Source organism: Benincasa hispida, unplaced genomic scaffold (assembly GCF_027475165.1).
Source record: "Benincasa hispida cultivar pf3 unplaced genomic scaffold, pf3_genome.v1.1 HicScf99, whole genome shotgun sequence".
Taxonomy (NCBI): Eukaryota; Viridiplantae; Streptophyta; class Magnoliopsida; order Cucurbitales; family Cucurbitaceae; genus Benincasa; species Benincasa hispida.
This window is the reverse complement of record NW_028327141.1, coordinates 8,380-26,475: the sequence shown is the minus strand read 5'-3', so window position 1 is coordinate 26,475 and position 18,096 is coordinate 8,380. Positions and strand designations below refer to the sequence as shown.

General features: G+C 28.7%; 1 protein-coding gene across 3 annotated transcripts; it reads right to left on the bottom strand.

Annotated features, from left to right (window-relative positions):
• Positions 1-1,704: 1,704 nt before the first annotated feature.
• Positions 1,705-4,951, bottom strand: LOC150029715 (uncharacterized). 3 transcript variants are annotated; one of them, XM_090310427.1, is made up of 7 exons: positions 4,812-4,951; positions 3,616-4,159; positions 3,017-3,102; positions 2,817-2,910; positions 2,657-2,728; positions 2,394-2,504; positions 1,705-2,223 (listed from the first exon to the last, which is right to left on the bottom strand). In XM_090310427.1, exons 2-7 carry the CDS (start codon positions 4,153-4,155, stop codon positions 1,903-1,905), a joined length of 1,224 nt encoding a protein of 407 aa, XP_090166553.1. In that variant the 5' UTR covers positions 4,156-4,159; positions 4,812-4,951; the 3' UTR covers positions 1,705-1,902. The 3 variants fall into 3 exon arrangements, with proteins under 3 accessions (XP_090166553.1, XP_090166556.1, XP_090166555.1); XM_090310430.1 differs by lacking the exon at positions 4,812-4,951 and adding an exon at positions 4,693-4,714; XM_090310429.1 differs by lacking the exon at positions 4,812-4,951 and adding an exon at positions 4,268-4,381.
• Positions 4,952-18,096: the final 13,145 nt, after the last annotated feature.

Sequence of the window (18,096 nt, the reverse complement as noted above, 5' to 3'; positions counted from 1 at the left end):
ACAAAATAGTCTAAAAACTATTCTCCACCTAAGCCACTTGATGACTCTTGAATGTACATGAAAAGCTATACACATGTTATTATTTTATATTTTATTTATTTTACTTTACTTTCATAAAGTCTGATTTTGGCCATGTGCTCTCAAAAAGGGTAGAATTGAATATATATATTAAAGATTCAAAATGATAAATGATCCAATTTTTAAAAAAAAATGTTAAATGATCTTTTGATAATGTCATGATCACGTAAAGTTAGCTATTGTCTTTCTTTTTTTGATATTTTTCCCTTTTTCCTTCTCCATAGTTGGATTTTTGTCCTTTTTTCTTTTTCCTCTTCCTTTCTCTCTCTTTTTTTCTTTCTCTGTATGTTGTTTCTTTTTCTTCTTCCCTTGATCACAAGTCGTCTTCTTCTCCAGTACGACTACACATTCTCTAGCACTACACCACACATAGGCAAATCGACACCACAAACTTCACACAGAGTAGATGAGAAAGAGCGAGAGATCGAGAAGCTGAGAGAGCAAGAGGCTGAGAGGGAGCAAGAATGACCAGAACTGAGAGAGAGTGAGAGACATAGAAAGAGTGGTGATTTTTGAGTAAGAAAAAGAAGAGAGAGAAAGAAAGAGCAAGAGTGATACCAAGAGAAAGAGTGAGAGCGAGACCAAGAGAGAGCGAATGCTTTTCTGCATCCACGCGATTATATTTTAATAATTTCACCTGAATTTGACCTCAACAAAAGTTATTTGGCATTTTTTTTTTCAAAAACTGGGTCGTTTGACATTTCTAGCCTAATTTTTGGATCATCTATATAAATTTTCTAAAAAAAGTGACTAATTTAGTCCTCACTACACAATTTTTTTAGACAAAAGAAACCCTTTTAATTCAAAATTATGACTACATCTCAAGAAATTTAATGAATATTGTTAAATTTGTGGTCAAAGAAATTTGATAAGTAATAAAATAAAAAGACCAAAATGTTTAACGAGGGTGACCAATATTATTATTTCAGAAAAAAGTGGATAAAAAAGAACGTTTTAATATTATAGGGATCGAAATTTCTTGACCAATTATAAAATTAGTTTCTAAAATTTGAGATATGGTTTATTTAACCATTGAAAGAAAAAAAATCAACTTTGAAGTTCCTAAACTTTTAATTTTATATCCAATAAGTCTACGGTATTTACTTTATTAGTTCAATGTCATGCCACGAATGACATCGAAGTGTTCTATGTGGTCTAAGTTTGTACTAGTAGCTTCTGCAATATTGAAAATTAGTTCTTTTAAAGTCTTAAACTTGTAGGGAATTAGTTGAATATAACTCAACCGATTTAGGAGATTCAATCCCCAACCCGATTTAGAAGTGTGATAAAAATAACCAACAGAACTTCAACCAAATGGTTCAAAATTTGAAAATGAAAATCAAGTTATGTTAAAATATGTCAATCATGGTTCAAAATTCTCACACAACAAATACAAGATCAATTCACATTAAACAGTAGGGGGGGAAAAAGTCAACTAAACCCATAGAAAATCATTCTCTAATTTTACTGTATCCTAAAAAACACCAATTATAGTTCAAAGTGAGAGAGAGAGATAGAAAGGATAAGTATATGTGTATACACAATAGTCCACACTGAATCAAAATCTCTCCTTATATGTAACATAAAAAATCATGATAGCTTTCAGGAAAAAAAAATATAAAAAAAGAAGAAAAAGAAAACATATACATTTCATATTAGCACAACTCACTCAGTCAAGTCATTAGATGTAAAAAGAAAAGAAAACAAGCTATTTTCTCTCGGGTAAAGAAATAACTAGCAACTCAAAGATCAAACCTTTTCTTCCTTTGCCCCTCTTCTTCTTTTTCATTTTTTCTTAGTTCACATTGGGGAAAAAGTATATGTTCATGACCGAATGGGGATATCTACATTACTTTTGTGTGGATCGTGTGGATCGGTTGTTGCAAAAGTCATTTTTCTCGTCTCTTTATTGCGCTTCACATGGTTTCTATGTTTAAAAGATTCATTGTTGTGGCAATGCCCATTGGCTTGTGCTTTGCTTTTGCAGGCTATGCCGTTAGCTGATTCATCCGCCTTCTGACTACTAAAGCTATGGTGTTGTGCTCGTGTGCATACTTTTCCTTTCTCCTCTACGCTTAAGTTCATCGAATCGCTACAGCTTTTCCTTCGAGTTAGATTTGGAGACTTTGGCCGAGTTAATGGTAACTGACATAAAATTCTAGTTAAAATTTTACCATCATAAAACAAAGCATCTACAAGACGTAAATCCTTACATGCCAGAAACATACTCAATAAGGGAATACCAAGTTACCGTTAAGCGACTTATACAGCCTAAGACGGGAACAATTGTATCTGTATAGAGTTTGAATTACTACCTTTTTTAGTTCAACCTTTGGTGGTGGTCCTTCATAATAGAAACTAGGCACTGGATTTGCTTTGATCACTAATCCCTTCCTGAGCTGCTTGATTGCTGCTTCTTGCTCTTCCTAAAAGCATTTTAAAGCACTAAATCAAAGATGAAACTAAGACGATCGTTTTGATGATTACACAAAATCCCATGTCAATACAAAGTGTGGAAGAATAACATAAGCAACTAACAGAGAATCAAAACATAAACAAGATGGTAGTCTGGAAATACCTTAATTCGCGCTTCGTATTGGATTCTCTCTGCCTCCAAAGCTTTGTGCTTCTCCTCCAACTTGTTATAGAACTGAACAGAGGACATAATCTCATAAGTAAACAGAAAATCCAAAATTGCACAGCAAGGCAATGTCTAAATCATTCAACAGAAGTAACACCTCCTTTCTTTTATCAGCCCGTTCAGCCGATCTAAATGTGGGAGCCGTTCCGATAGTTACTTTAGATTTGAGTTGTCGAATAGATTGAACGGTACTATGAATGGGCTAAGGATAACAAAATCTGATAATATGAACAAATTAAGCATTTACAAAACAGAAAGAGACTTGATTCTGAATGGTACTTGTCGATAAGAGGATACGAGGAGGCAATAGACCAGTGATCTTCTTCATGATGTTTCTTGAAATCATTCTGTGAAGATTTACCCGATGATTGAGGCGAGTTTGGCTGTAGACAAGTAAAACATATAGAAATCAGTATCATGTGCACCTCATTTTCCATTTTCTTACAGAAATCTTAATCTATACTTCAAGAAAAAAGAAACAAGGTCTGAGGAGGTTAGGACATTCTCCACAGAACTGTAATGCAACTTTCCTACTGAACTATAAACAAAACCTACCATATTTAAGATTAGAAATAACAAAGATGTAGAATGGCATTACATTCACATAAGTCACATAGACTCAAAGTAAATCGAAATCGAGGCAGAAACTCGTAACTGACCCTAATAAAACTGAACAAAAGAGAATAGTTTATGCTTGTGTCAAAATTCCTTGACAGAAGTCCAATAGGAGATCAAACCCAAAAATCAAAGCTGGGAAGCTGTTGGTCAATAATATTCTATTCAAGCATATTTAACTAGTCCTGTGCTACTTTTCCTACTGCATAAAAGCTTCTTCTAGTAGTTTTTACATATAGTCAAAATGTAGCTCCATTGACATTCCTAAAAGTTGTACTTACACGTGAGTTCTTTTTCGGGCTGGGAGGCTGCAATTCGATAGTATTTGGTGACGCCTCAACAATGGTAATTGTAGTTGGAGTAGGCTCGGTCTCGATGGTTTGTGAGCATGTTGCTGCTTTTTCCGGTGCCTGCACGGTTGGTTGTTGAATCTTGTGGTTCACCTTCATGATTTTTGGGGTAGCAGCTATAGTCCCAGGTGAAATAGACTTATTAAAGTCACTGATTTTCTGTGCTACAGTTCTCTCCTCCTTCTTCTTCTCCTCGGGCACAACCACAGGTGCAGGCACGGGCACGGTAACGGGTGCAGGCACACTGGCATCAAGGTTAGAGCTTTTGATGGCTACAACATCGTGCTCCGTTTCTTGATAGTTTCCGGCGAACGAATTCTCCTCACTCGATTCCTTCTCTTCGAATTCCTCCGAATCAATACTTTCTTCAGCAATTTTGGGGGAAACGTGGACTTTGTCATGAGAAACACCATTTAAAACCACTACAAGAGCATTTGGCTTCTCCACTACACCAGCAATTTCCCTACCCATGACCCTGCACCAAAAACACCAACAAACATCACAATCAAGTCCTCTAAAAAGAAATAGGTATCAGTTTTCAAAGCAAAATCAAGAACCATATTATACAAAATTACAAACTTACACTCACTCAGCTTGATATTCATATAACTTTGGTTAAAATTAAACAAATAGCCTCTTGACAACAACCAAACAAATTCCTTAATCTAGATTATAAAGAGAGGAATTGACTTCTCAACTAAGAAAGTCCATTGGTTTCCAAAAAAATACCAGGAAAAAGTAAGGAACAAAAGAGAGACATCAAATTGAATCCTTAAGAAAACTTCAAATATAAGCCCAAAATACAAAGGGAAAGTTCAAAAGTTTGTATTGACCCACAAAATCAAAAGGATTAATACAAAATCCCAATTCCAACACACCCAAAAAGAACACACACAAGAATTCCAACAAACACATGCAAAAATTCAAATACTATAAGAACCCCATTTCCAACAAGCTTAAAAAACAACCCAACATTAAACAAAAAGAAAAAAAAAAAAAAAAGATAACCAGAAAGAGGCATTTTCATCCCAATACAGCAAAAAAGATGAAAAAGAAGACAAAGGGATTCATATCCACCATTACAAAACTCCAAAAACACACAGAGAAGAAGAAGAAGACAAACCCACCTTGAAAAAACAGCTCCCCTTCCCGATCTGACAAGATCTCCCCGGTTCCCCACCCCTCTCTCCCTCCCCTCCCCCTTCTAAAACAAAAGAAGAAATCAAAACAAAACAAGTGAGGAGAAAATTTTTTATGGGTTTTTCTTTCTCTTTCTTTAATTTTTCCTTTTTACAAATCAATGTTAGCGGTTTTCCTTTTCGTTAGCGTAATGATCGGAGGAGAAAACAAAAACCCAACAACAAAAAAATAAGGGCTTTTTATCGGTGTTTTGCTGTTGGTTTGGATGGCTTATTGTTTATTTATAGGTTATAGACCAAATATCCAAAAAAAAATAAAAAAATAAAATAATTCCTGGTTGATTTTTGTGTTTTTTTTTTTTTTTTGGATAAATTTAATTGGCTGCTGTTGGTAATTTATTTATTTTAATTTTTTTTATTGTCAGTCTGACGGCGTCGGATGATAACGCTGCAGTTTGAAAAATTAGTGGAGGCAAAAAGCCACAAAAAGACAAATTTTTTATTATTTTTTTTAATTTTCTTCTTTGGTCTGTGGGTCCTACCTCAAAGATATCAATTCTGCCACGTCATCATGGTAGAGAGAGGAGAAGATTGAAGATCCTTAACTCACGTTTAAAACATAATTAATAACAATTTATGAAATCATATACTGAATAAAGAAAATTTATTTTAGAGAACCAAATTGTTAGAGAATATTTATAAATAATAACAAAATATCATATTCTATCTGTTATAGTTGTATCTATTTTAGACGTAGATAAGTAACCGATCACGATCTCATGATTTATTTTAGATAGATATTAAAATTTTCCTATATTTAAAAATGACTCCGGATAAAGTAAGATAATTGAAATTTTTATATTTCATTAAGATAATTAAATGAGGTTGTTCAAATTTCAATTTATGAACACTTAAAACATAACTATTTTGGTTTTTAAAATTCTGAAAAAAAGAATATTTTTTTATATGAAATTGTCATCTAACTAAATCTACTCCCCGTTCTTGGTCTCAAATTAAACATTTTTTTAATTAAAAATTATAAGGATGGGAAATTAAAATTGAATAATTGTTTTAAATGATAAAACTGTTATAAATATGTTTAAATGTAGCAAAATGTCAGTGGCAATTTGTTATATTTTTAAATAAGTACTTTTCTATACTTGAAAACAACATCCATTAAAATTTTTATTTTTAGAATAATAATTAGTGTCTTATTTATTGAGTTTTTTTTTTCCCTGAAATCCTCAAATCAAACATTTTTATATACAATAAAGTTAGCATGTCGATATACATTTAAAAGCTACTTTGTTAATCAAAATAATATTTAATCATATAGAAATTTATATAAATAATATTTTAAAATAAATTTAGATTTAGATATAAATCATACTCTATAAATCTGATTTCTTGTTATACAAATGCAGAAATAAATCTTATTTTTATTCATCATAAGTAATGAGAGTGTTAGAGATTGAAAGACTGTATTTCAAAACTTTTAATTATCAAGTTCAAATACCAAGTGTCTTCTATACTTAAATAACAATATTAAACTTACAAATTTAGTATGATTTAAATAGAATGACCTATTTTAGATCTCCAACACGAAAAGACATTTAACTTTTTTTTATTAATTCATATAATTTTTTTAATGTAAAAAAATGCTGACTTCATCAATAGTTTACAAAATTTCATTACCAAAATATAATATTTAGTATCGTACATTATTTTTGTTGTGAGCCACAATGAATGGGTGTAGTCTAAAATCAAATCTATAATAATTATCAGTATAATGTAATATTTTACTTGAATAATAATCAAGTATTTAAAAGAAAAAGAAAAAGATAGATTGAATTGGATTGGATTGGGAATTGTGATTAGTGAAAAGGAGGTAGTTGCTTTCAGTTGGGCTAATCAGATAGGGAAAGGTCTTCTCAATTGTTTATAATTTTCTCTCATTTTCAAAAGGCTCCCATCACAATTTATTAATGGAAATTGGAATTCTATTATAAATAATACTTTTCTAATCTTTAGAAAAAAGGGGGAAAAAAAGAAGAAAAAAAGTGGTTATATTTTATTAACGACGTAAGTTGACGGAGTAGGATAAACAGATGAGCCGAAATTGACCAAAATGGGTCCCAATCCTCAAATGAAATTGAATAAAATAAATAAATAAATATCCAGAATTATTTTTTAGTACGATCAAAGTTAAAAAGTGGATGGGTTGAAGTCACAAATTTTATAATCGCTAACATATAATATTCGTTGTTTTATTTAGTACAATTAGGAGGATTTAATTATATTCCTATATTATTTTAACTATACTCGTTTTGATATATAATATCTGTTGATTTAGTTGTGGTCGTTTTGACAAAAAAAAAAGTTGAGAATTAAATGTAGTAACATAACTTCTCAACTTTTTATTTTTTATGATTTTAACATATATTTTTTAATTAGGGTATTTTCAACTAGTAAAATTCTACTTTCTATCTGTGATAGACCATGGTCGCAGATAAACAGTGATATTTTACTATTATTTGTAAATATTTTTAATAATTTTATCATTTAAAGTAATTTTCCTTTTCAATTCTTGTTTTACCTTTTAGAATGTATGAATCTAATTGGCCAAATGAGACTAGCTCAATTAACATAAAATTTTAATAATATCAAAGTTAAGTTGTTATGCACGAGTAGTTAATATATTTTTCTCTTTAATGTTTAAAGTTAAACTATAGTCATTATTATAATTCGATAAAACTGCTTTTATAGATAAGAGTTGTTTTAGTTGGGTAGCATGTTTACAAGATTTTGTTGTGGTGCTTATTTTATTTTTTTCGTTTTTTTATGTTTATTTATGTGCTTGATTTTGAATTTCTTGTTGGTTGAATCTTATATAGTTGATTAATTAGTATAAGAGTTAACGTGGTAAATTTATTGTTTATTTATGCTTATTTTTCTTCCTTCAATTGTTAACGTGGTAAATTTGTTGTTATGGAATCTTTATTTGGTGGATTTTTAATTAGGAAGAAATGTCCATTTTAAGATTGAATTAAAAAGAAAGAAAATCAAACACCATGCATTTATTAGAAGATGTATCCTGCCCGTGAAAAATAAATGACCTAAGAAGTAATAAATAAAAGCTTGAGAAGTTTGTTGTTAAAAAAATGAAAATTAAGTAACAATAAATAGAAATAAATAAAAGCTAAGCTTGAGAAGTTCCATTTAACATTCATGTGAAAAGGAAAATATGAGTGAAAATTCCAACTTTTGGTTTTAATTCAAATATTGTTGGATAAAATACATTTTTGTCCTAAAATTTGAGCTTAGTTTTTTTAAAATTTATAAAATACAAAAAAAAAAAAAATTAGTTCTTGATATTTGTCTTTTAGTTCTTGGTTTTCGATCTTTCAAAAATATTATATATTTAATCTTAGAATTTAAATTATATTTTTAATTAGTCCTTAAAATTTGAAATATATTTCTCTTCTATCTTTAAACTTTGAAATTAGTTTTTAAAATGGTTCTTAAATAAAGTCTACTAATAATTAATATATAATGAAAATGATAATATGGCAATTAAAATATTTGGGAATTTGTCGATTTATATTTTTCTAAATGAGTGGAAAAATTTGTTTTCTATACCATGACCAATTAAAAAACTATTTTTTAAATTTAAAAAGACTGATTAAAAATCAAATTTAGATCTTTAAGATCAAATATATCACTTTTAAAACCTTAAGAACTAAAAAAAATCAAATTTAAATCTCAACCACCAAAGTATTTTGAAAATTCAAAAACCAAACAAAGCCTATAGGTTCAAAATCTCAAGAATAAAATATATAATTTTCTCCTACGTGAAATTCACACATCAACAATTAACATTAATATTTGACCCTTATAATTTTTTTTTATATTGATAAAATTGATAATTAAATTAAACCTAGTCCAACAGAAACATGGTATATCAAATTGGTTAGTCGGTGGAATAAAATCATTGTCAAAAGGATTCTTAAATAAATTTGATACTACCCACAAATTAGGGCATTGGCCATACAAATTTGAAAATGACAGCTGAAGACATTTCTTCAATCTTTCATTTCTCTAAGCAAATATTATGCGAGATATTGGAGTTTGACAACTTAGAGTAATGTAAAATTTGACTATAAAATCATGCAATTTTTTTAACTTGACACGAAGTATTTTACTTGTGACATCATATGTGGTAGGTTTGTTTAAATTGACTAAAACAATCCATTAATTTAGTGGTTGTAGGTTGAAAATATACGAAATTAAAATTTCTCGACCGAGTCCAGGCCGATTAGACAAAAAGAAAAAACAAACAGATCGATAGAATACATATAATAAACATCAAAACTTTAAAACCTACGTTAAAAAGTGAAGTGCCTTGATTAAGTTGATGAGATAGCACTTTAAGAACTAATAAGTCATTAGGTCGGTTTTGAGAAAGTGCGATATTTTGTTTTATTTTAGCAAAAAGGTGTTGTGAAACTTGTTCTCACCTCCCTGACTACTCGTGTAGATGTGTAATCAGAGAACTGAGAGTTGAACCGACCAAATCATTCTCAACTAGCTCGATTCAATTTTGGTTTCTATGTTTCCTTCGCCAATGAATCAGTTTGGTTTCAAGTTTTGAAAATTCAAAACCAACTACGAATTGCTTACACTGTCTAATGGGGAATCGAACCTCCAATCGCGAATTTGATATTATGTACAAACTTTATGTCAGTTGACCTATATTTATTTTAATTAGTAGGTTAGGTAATTTTAGTAATTATCTTTAAATTTTCATATTCACAAATTGTCTGTATGTTTGATTATGCCTCATTATTAAGGAAAAAAATGATAAGAAGTCCGGGTGCATTTGGAATACATTTTCAATTGTTTAATTTTTTTTTTTTAAAAAAATCATTTTGAAAGAAATTCGAGGGCTTGGTAACCAGTCAAAATAGTTTTTCAAATGTATTTTAATCAATTTTTTTATCAAAAGCGTTTAAATAAAAAAAATCTTTTTTAAAAAACACTTTTTTTAAATCAAGATCCTCATTCTATTTGAATAATTTCTAATCAAACAAGATCTAACTTTTTGAAAGTCGAATATAAAATAATTTCAAGTATTTTCCTATAAAACTTTTTTTTTTATCAATGGCATCCAACCCATTATTACTCTTTTGATCAATCATTCTTTTACTCAAAGTTAATTTCTTTTATCTCTCACCAAATTAATTGAGACCCTTAATTAACCCACAACACAAGCATCTTTTGGATCGAAGTCTCCCTTGCAATGAAATTATGTCTTCAATTGGTGGGTGTGATGGCATTGTTTGGGATCCATAATTTGAATTGACCATTTTTTGGGCCATTATTCAATCAATTTCTTTCTCTCTCTCCAACTTTGCTTTTTTTTTTTTTTTTTTTTTTTTTTGTATGAAAGAGAGAATTTTATTGTAAAGCACTTTAAATCAGACCAAATTGGAGCAAAATTAGGGCTTTGTCTAGAGATGGAAATTTCAACCATATGTATATCAATCAACACTAATGGACATTTGTTTCATTATTGCCACCCTCCTCCCCAACATTTTATTTGCTTATAACTTTTTTTTTTTTTATTTTAATATTGCTTCATAAATTGTAGGGTAAAGATTCAACTGTAAAAGCATAATAAGTTTAATAAAATATCATCTGTTCCATCAACCTAAACATAGCACAATTAATAAAGGCATATAACTCGATTAAGAGATTAGATATTTGAATTCTTCTATTTCACTTGTTGAACTCAAAAGGAAAAAAAGGAGAGAGATTTAAATTCATATTTTACTCTTGTTTAAACTTATGACTCACAAGAAAAGTATAGATACTTAACCATTTAATTAAAATATGCTCAAATTTATTATGTTTTTAAAGTGAAATATATATCCATTATAGTTTATTTCATAATAAAGAGATGATTTTATTTTTAATTTCATCGATAAATTCTTTTTTTGGTTTTTTGGAAGTAGTGTTTAAAGATAAAACCTTTCTTTGTTTTAATGAGCTCAGTATGGTATGAAGAAGGAACTCTGCTCTCTCGTCACGCTTGACGACAACCCGCTTTCTATCCCCGAGCACTCAGTGGATGAACAGGAAAGCGTATCAGATCAAGCCTTCGAAAACAAAGCTTGTTTTCACAATTTTTTAGGTGTTCGGTTTTTTATTATTAATAATAATTTTTAATTTTACATTTAAGGATCAAATAGACCTAAACTTTAAAATTTAAGAATTGATATCATAATTTAATCTTAAATCTTTTTTCAAACCCAATTTTAAAAGATTTTTAAAAATAAAAAAAGAATTATAGCGATGAATTTGGGTTATAAGCGGAAACCTAAGTATAGCTCGCAATTTTAACTAGTGGAGTAAAAATGTTAAATGGGAATTTTGGTTTTTTTTTTTTTTTTTAATTTTGTTTTGTTTATGTTTTTTTAAGATAACTAAAGGTCACCTATAGAGGATGAGTATATTTCTCTATTTTTTGGGTTATCGAGTTTATGAAGCAAAGATAGATTTTAAGTCTATCAACCCAATAATTATCCTATTTAAAAATCTTTAAAACTACTCAATATCTATTCTATTCTTTAAAATTGCATTATGGAAGTCAAAGTACATATTACAAGTACACTCCAACTAAAATGTATGATTTATCAGAAGTTGAATAAAAATAGGGAAAATGGTCATAACCGGGGAAAAAAAAAGGAAAGGGAAACAAAGAGAGGAAACTCCAAGCTCAAACAATAATATCTTAAAGCAAGACATTTAGCAATGAAAAAAATCATTTTAAAAGAAGACATTAATTAAGGAAATGACAAATGTTTTTCTACTTCAAATTAAATACCTTTTTACTCTTTTTTCGTTCAAGTATATATATATTCTTAATAACTCTTTTAGTATATACGTTTTCTATTTTTATTTACATGTTGTTATGGATAATTCTCAGACTAAAGGGTAAAAATGACATTAAGAGAAAAAGAAACGATAGAAGTGACTGCAAATAAGCAGACAACTGAACATGTATGTTTTTTGGGTCGAATGGATTTGGTTGGCCTTAGGGGCATCAAGGACTTGATTACGATCCATGCAGGAAGGCTAGCAAGGGCCCAAGCAAGATGGTCTTGCTTGGCCAAGGTTGGACCTGCTACATCAAATCTTAGACACATATTAAAATCCTAAAGGGAAAAGGGACATAATCACAGCCTATTAATAATGGTGAAAATAGATTAATAAGGTAAGTAAATTTTCCGCCCAATACTCCATTAACAGTGAACTTCCAATCTTCATAACTTAGACATCAGAGTGTGTGGTTTACACCACACTTGTGTGTAGTTTTTTGTTTGCTTGCAAGCGAGCTTTCTTCCCAGAAATAGAAATCTACCATTGTTGTCGGACTGAAATCAGTACAACCAACCTGTTCAAAATTTGCTATCAAATCTATGAATGAAATGTTGCCAAGTAAATAAAAATAGAACATAAAAATTCAAAATATTTTAAATGATGATACATATTTAGTCGATTGTAAAACGATTGTGAACGTCAAAATTAAATCATCGCTAAAAAAACAAGAAAAAATATGTTGCAAGAGTCAAATTATATACATACAATTCCCACTACTAAGATAATGATGTAGAAATTTTAAATTTAAAAAGGGGCTACATCAAGATTAGATAGTAGATCAAGATTGAATTATATACGTAGAATTTCCACTACTAACATAATGATGTAGAATTATATTTTTGCTGATTGAGAAAAGGAAAATTTTTTGATCCCCAATGAGTCAACTATCTATTTAATATTAATGAACCAATTTCTTCTAGTTTTGCTTGAATTGTAAAGTGAGATTGTCAAAAAGCTAAAGGCAATTTGGTTTTGGGAAGAGGAAAATCATCATAAATATGAAAAAAGAGAACTTGTATGTATCCCTTTGGAAGGTGAGAAGACTTTTTCTTTTTTTTTTTTTTTTTGGTATCCCATGCTTTTTTGTTTTCCCAAAAGCACGGACCCATTTCTAGTCCATTACTTGGAAAGAAAAAAAAAAAAGAACACTTTTTAAAGGAGAGGTTGTCGATTTTGATCTCTCTCTCTTTTTTTTTTTTTTTTTTTTCAATTCATAAGTAATCTCATTTTTAAATATAATTTTTTAATATTTTTTTACATTTTTCAGTCTTTAAGTAGAGGTATCTATCATGTGAAAATACCATTTGTCCCTCATATCTTAAGTTCAAAACTTCAATCTTCATTTTCGTATTTTATTTTTAAGATAGAAATGCTTTATGCGAGGATTCCAACTATAGAGGAATAATCCTGTTCAGAGGGTCCCAAATTCAGATGAACAATTTCTTTCCTTTTTTAGAATTCCAAAAGAAGCATGTATGTTGAAAAGTAGTCTTTTATTTCTTTATGTTGAAAGTAGTTGTTTGTCTCGTAAAGTTGAGTTTGTAAGTAAGTCTCTTGTCTCGTGACGTAACTTCACAAGACAAACTTACAATATTACGAGACAAACGAGATATTCTATCGTTTGTCTCGTAAAGTTCTAAGTTTGTCTTATGAAGTTATTTCACGAGACAAAAGACAAAAATAAACTCAACTTTATGAGACAAAAGATTACAAACTTAGAGCTTCACGAGACCAACTTTATGAGAGACAAATATTCGCAACAACTTCATGAGATATTTGTCTCGTGAAGTTCAATACACCCCATAAAATGTGAAATCAAATCCAGACGAATATTTACCCCCTTACCATACATTGGATATTTGTCTTGTGAAGTCCTTTTAAATTCGTTAAAGTTCAGATAATGAAAAAGGGTTTTGGGTTTTTCACTACATATTCCTGTAAAAAATTGCACAGACTCTCCCTATAAACAATACAATTGATTAATCATTTAGAAAGAAAGAAAATGGAAAAGATATTTGTATACGTTTTGTCAAAATCCGAATCGGGTGAAGGGGAAACGAAATACATCCAACGACCACAAAAGATAGGTCTTCTTTGCGAGATGATAGTCCAACAATGGTTGAAGTTTTCATGGGAAGATAAATAGATTGAACTCGATGAAAAGAAGAAAAGAAGTAGAAAAATCTTAACTTCCACAGGAAGATGAATTAGTTTAAATTGAAGGGCAAAATGGTACTTTCATGTGATGGGTCTCCCCTAAGTTTGAAAAGATAGAAAAGAGGTTAAAGAAAATTAGATTTTAAAAATGATGCTACTTTTGAATTGGAATTTTTTTTTTTTTTTTGGTCAAAATCCATAATTTTCCTTTTTCACAGAACTTCTCTAAATATATGTGCATTGAGTTTTCTATTTAGTTTCACCTATAAGTAAATCTTATTAGAAAATATTTTTGTTATTTTTTTTTAAAGTGAAAGTAAAAATAGGACATGTTCTTGATCTTTAAAGAGAAAAAGAACCTGTTACTTAAACCTATAATGAGGATTGCTTTATAAAAAATATTAGAAACCAAATAAATATCCATAATTATTTAAAATCATGTCTAATGAAAATTTTATAGTTTTATAATTTAAATTCGAAACTTGAAAAACAGAAATAATTATGAAACGAGTGTAATTCATTTTGATTTAAAAAAAAAAACAGTAAAATTAATTAAAGCAAATTAGATAAAACTTTATCTTTAATTTAATAAAAAAAAAAGTAGAACATTATCATATATTTGAAATTCATTTAAAAAGAAGGATTGAAAAAGACAATTAATTAAGGCAAAGAAATACGACCCACAAGATAATATATTTGAAATTATCTTGATGTGATTAAACAATACAAATAATTTGTATGTAGAAAATGTGACCCATAACAAAAAGAAAATATATTCCCTAAGCATGCTTGGCCCCATTGACCATGACATGTCAATGTCTCGTTTTCTAAAAAAATAAGCAAGTACAAAGAAGCCAATTTTAGGCCAACTTCTTCTTCTTTATAGATCTCTTCAAATCTTGTGTGTCCAATCTCCCTTTTTTTATTATTTTTATTTTTATTATTATTTGTGTTATATGTGTCGGTGATCGTGTGCATTAGATTGAGCTATATGAAAAATGTTTATATATTTTTAGTTTGTGGGGTCTAAAAAATATTTTTAAGTCCTATTCGATAATTATTTTATTAATATGTTTTCTCAAAAGGAAAAAAAATATAGATTTGTAATATTCTTTTAGGAAAATATATATGCCGACTTCAATAAATTCTCATCAACAGTTAAATGAGAAATGTTATACTATAAATTGAATCTTCATATTGTGGTTGAACTTTAAAAAAAACACACACAATAAGTGGTCCATTAATAATGTTGCTTAAAGGTTTTAGTTATGCTCGCGTTGTCCGATCTCTTTTCGGTTATTCGAAATGTAATATTTTAAAAATAAATAAATGTTAAAATAAAATTTTAATCTACAAACTTTGAAGTTTGTATCAATTTGATCAGTTTTACAATCACAATTTAGGAAAAAAAATTCTAATACTATGATAATATAGACAATTTTTCATACCATCTCCACTTATTGCGTGCCACATCAACTTTTAAAAATAGGGTGAGATTCACCGACATTAATGTGAGGTCCATAAATATTTACAAAGACAATTTTATAGTGTGAATAAGGGGAATATGATACTTCCGTAATACTAGAAAAATTTTCCAATTTTAGTCAATGAACTTGATATATACTTTTTTTTTTTATTCATAAGTCTATTAAACACGAAAATGAAATAAAAATTTAAGGGGCTAGTGAACATAAACTTCAAATTTATATTTAATATATCAATTAATTTTAAATAAATTTTGAATTTATTACACATATTAAATACAAAATTAAAAGTTGATAAACCTCCTCTAAATAAAATTGAAAGGTTGAAAGTTGGTTAAACCATTTTTAAAATTTAGAGAATATGTAGACTACACTTTAGAACTAAATTTGTAATTTAATAGTAATTTAAATAAGTTTTTTTTTTCGCACAAATTTAAGGTAAATCGACCCAATCTAAATTTAATAGGGTTGAATCCATCTCTCAAATTAATCTAAAGTTGAGCAAATTTGCCACCCAAATATTTGACCATCATTCACCTGACAATGTGACAACCAAAATCAATATAATGCTAATTTGATAGGGTTGAATTGAATGCATCTTAAATTAGACCAACTAAAGTTGAGCAAATTTGTTACCCAAATATTTACTTTAGAATGTCTACCCATAAATGTCCTCGAGAATATCCCTAATATATTCTGCAGTTATTTTATTGTATTGATTAAATTAAAAATTAAAGAAATCTTCTAATTAGGGCTCAATTAGAAAAATATAGTTGAACTAAGAAAATAAAAGTTTAATACAAATTTTGATTCAGGTTCAAATTTTCCTACTTTGTAACATGGAAAAAATAACAAAAAGAAGAAAGGATATTTACTAAGTCATCCAACGACACTTTTACATCGAACATCCTCTTTAGGTCATATATTTAAAAAATATCTTTAAATTTAAATTTGTTCAAGAAATACTTTTAATATTATTTTTGGATAAATTTATTTTTTATTATTTTTATTATTTATTTATATATATATTTTTCATTTATGAAGATTGGTTAATGATGAAGAGATAACCTGCATTTATTATGGAGAGAAAAAATACATTTAATGAAATTTTATTTTATATTTTCGTTAGTTTCACGTATTTTTTTTTCCTAAATTCATTGTTATTTAAAATATATCTCACAACGCTATGTTAGGTATTTGAAAATATTTTGACAAATATATGAAATATACCACAGTATATGAATTAGAGATTGATTCTTGACATAAATCACCATTTCGTTTTTTATGTTGATTTTTTTATATTATATAAAATATTCCATTATTTGTTCACTTGTACATGTAATATATTTCATTGTTTATTTGGAAGCATTCTAAAAAATATATTAAATATACTGGTAAATATATTTGATATCTACACAAATATTCGATTATTTTTAAATATACCTTATGACATAAATTTCAGAACATGTGTACAAGCGTATATATATCATATATCATAAATTCAAAGTAGTTGAAAATCAACAAAAATATCTACCATAGTATATAAATCACAAATAGACTTGATATTCAACATATAACATATATAAAAATGTATATATCACAAAATAATAAAATCTAAATACAAAAACCATATGAACGATTATATATATATATAATATATTCACCTATTCTTGTTTTGTGTGTCCAACAACTCTCTCCATCTTCATCTCTTCTTCTCTCCATCCTCATCTCGTTCAAAACCCCTACCATCAACTGTATCTTCTTGCATAGTTCCATCGATTGGACAATCTGCTCCTGCCTGGTACTGGAAGCTTTACCACGTTGTCTCACAACTTCCATTTGCTCAAGTCGGCGCCACCTCGGCTAGATTTGCCCAAGCTTGCACCCAATCCACTCGTGCCCGACACTGAAAGTTTCGCCTTGCGAGAGGTCGTCCCGAGCCGTCTTTCTGTAACCACACTATCGAGAAGAAGAAAAAGAGAGAGAGAAGGAAAAAAAGAATAAGGAGGAGGAAGAAGATTCCAATATATTTTTCTTTTTTAAAAAGCAACATCAATATGCGCGAAACCCTAAAATTGTGCATGGAGATATATATATATATATATATTATAGAAAAAACATGGATGAGACCTAAATGGTAATTACATACCAACTTTAGTGAAAATTTGTATTCTATTATCTATTTTTAAAATAAATTAAATGTCAAAGACAAAATTGTAATACGGGCCTAAAATTAAAAACCACATTTCAATTTGGGGAAATTATGGGCCAATACTAGTTGGTTGTTTTGGTTCAGTTAACTTTCTAATGTTGGGCTTTCATTGGCCCAATTTACTGCTCAAGATACTTAATTGTCAGAAAAATATCATTTTGGGTTCCTCGAACTTTGTTTAATTTTAATCTCCATACTTTTAATTATTCAATTTTAATTCATATAGATTTCAATAAATCTTAAATTTATTCTTTAACCAAATTTAGTTAAATAATAATAATAATTTTTACATAATGGATACAATATTTGAATATATTTTCAAACTTTATACTAAAAATGTCAATAGATAACAAAATGTTTTTTAAAAGATTAGCAGTAAAATGTCATCGATGACTAAATTTAAGATGTATTAAAAAGGTACAAGAACTACAATTGAACTATTGAAGGTACATGGACTAAAACTAAACAAGCTTTTAAG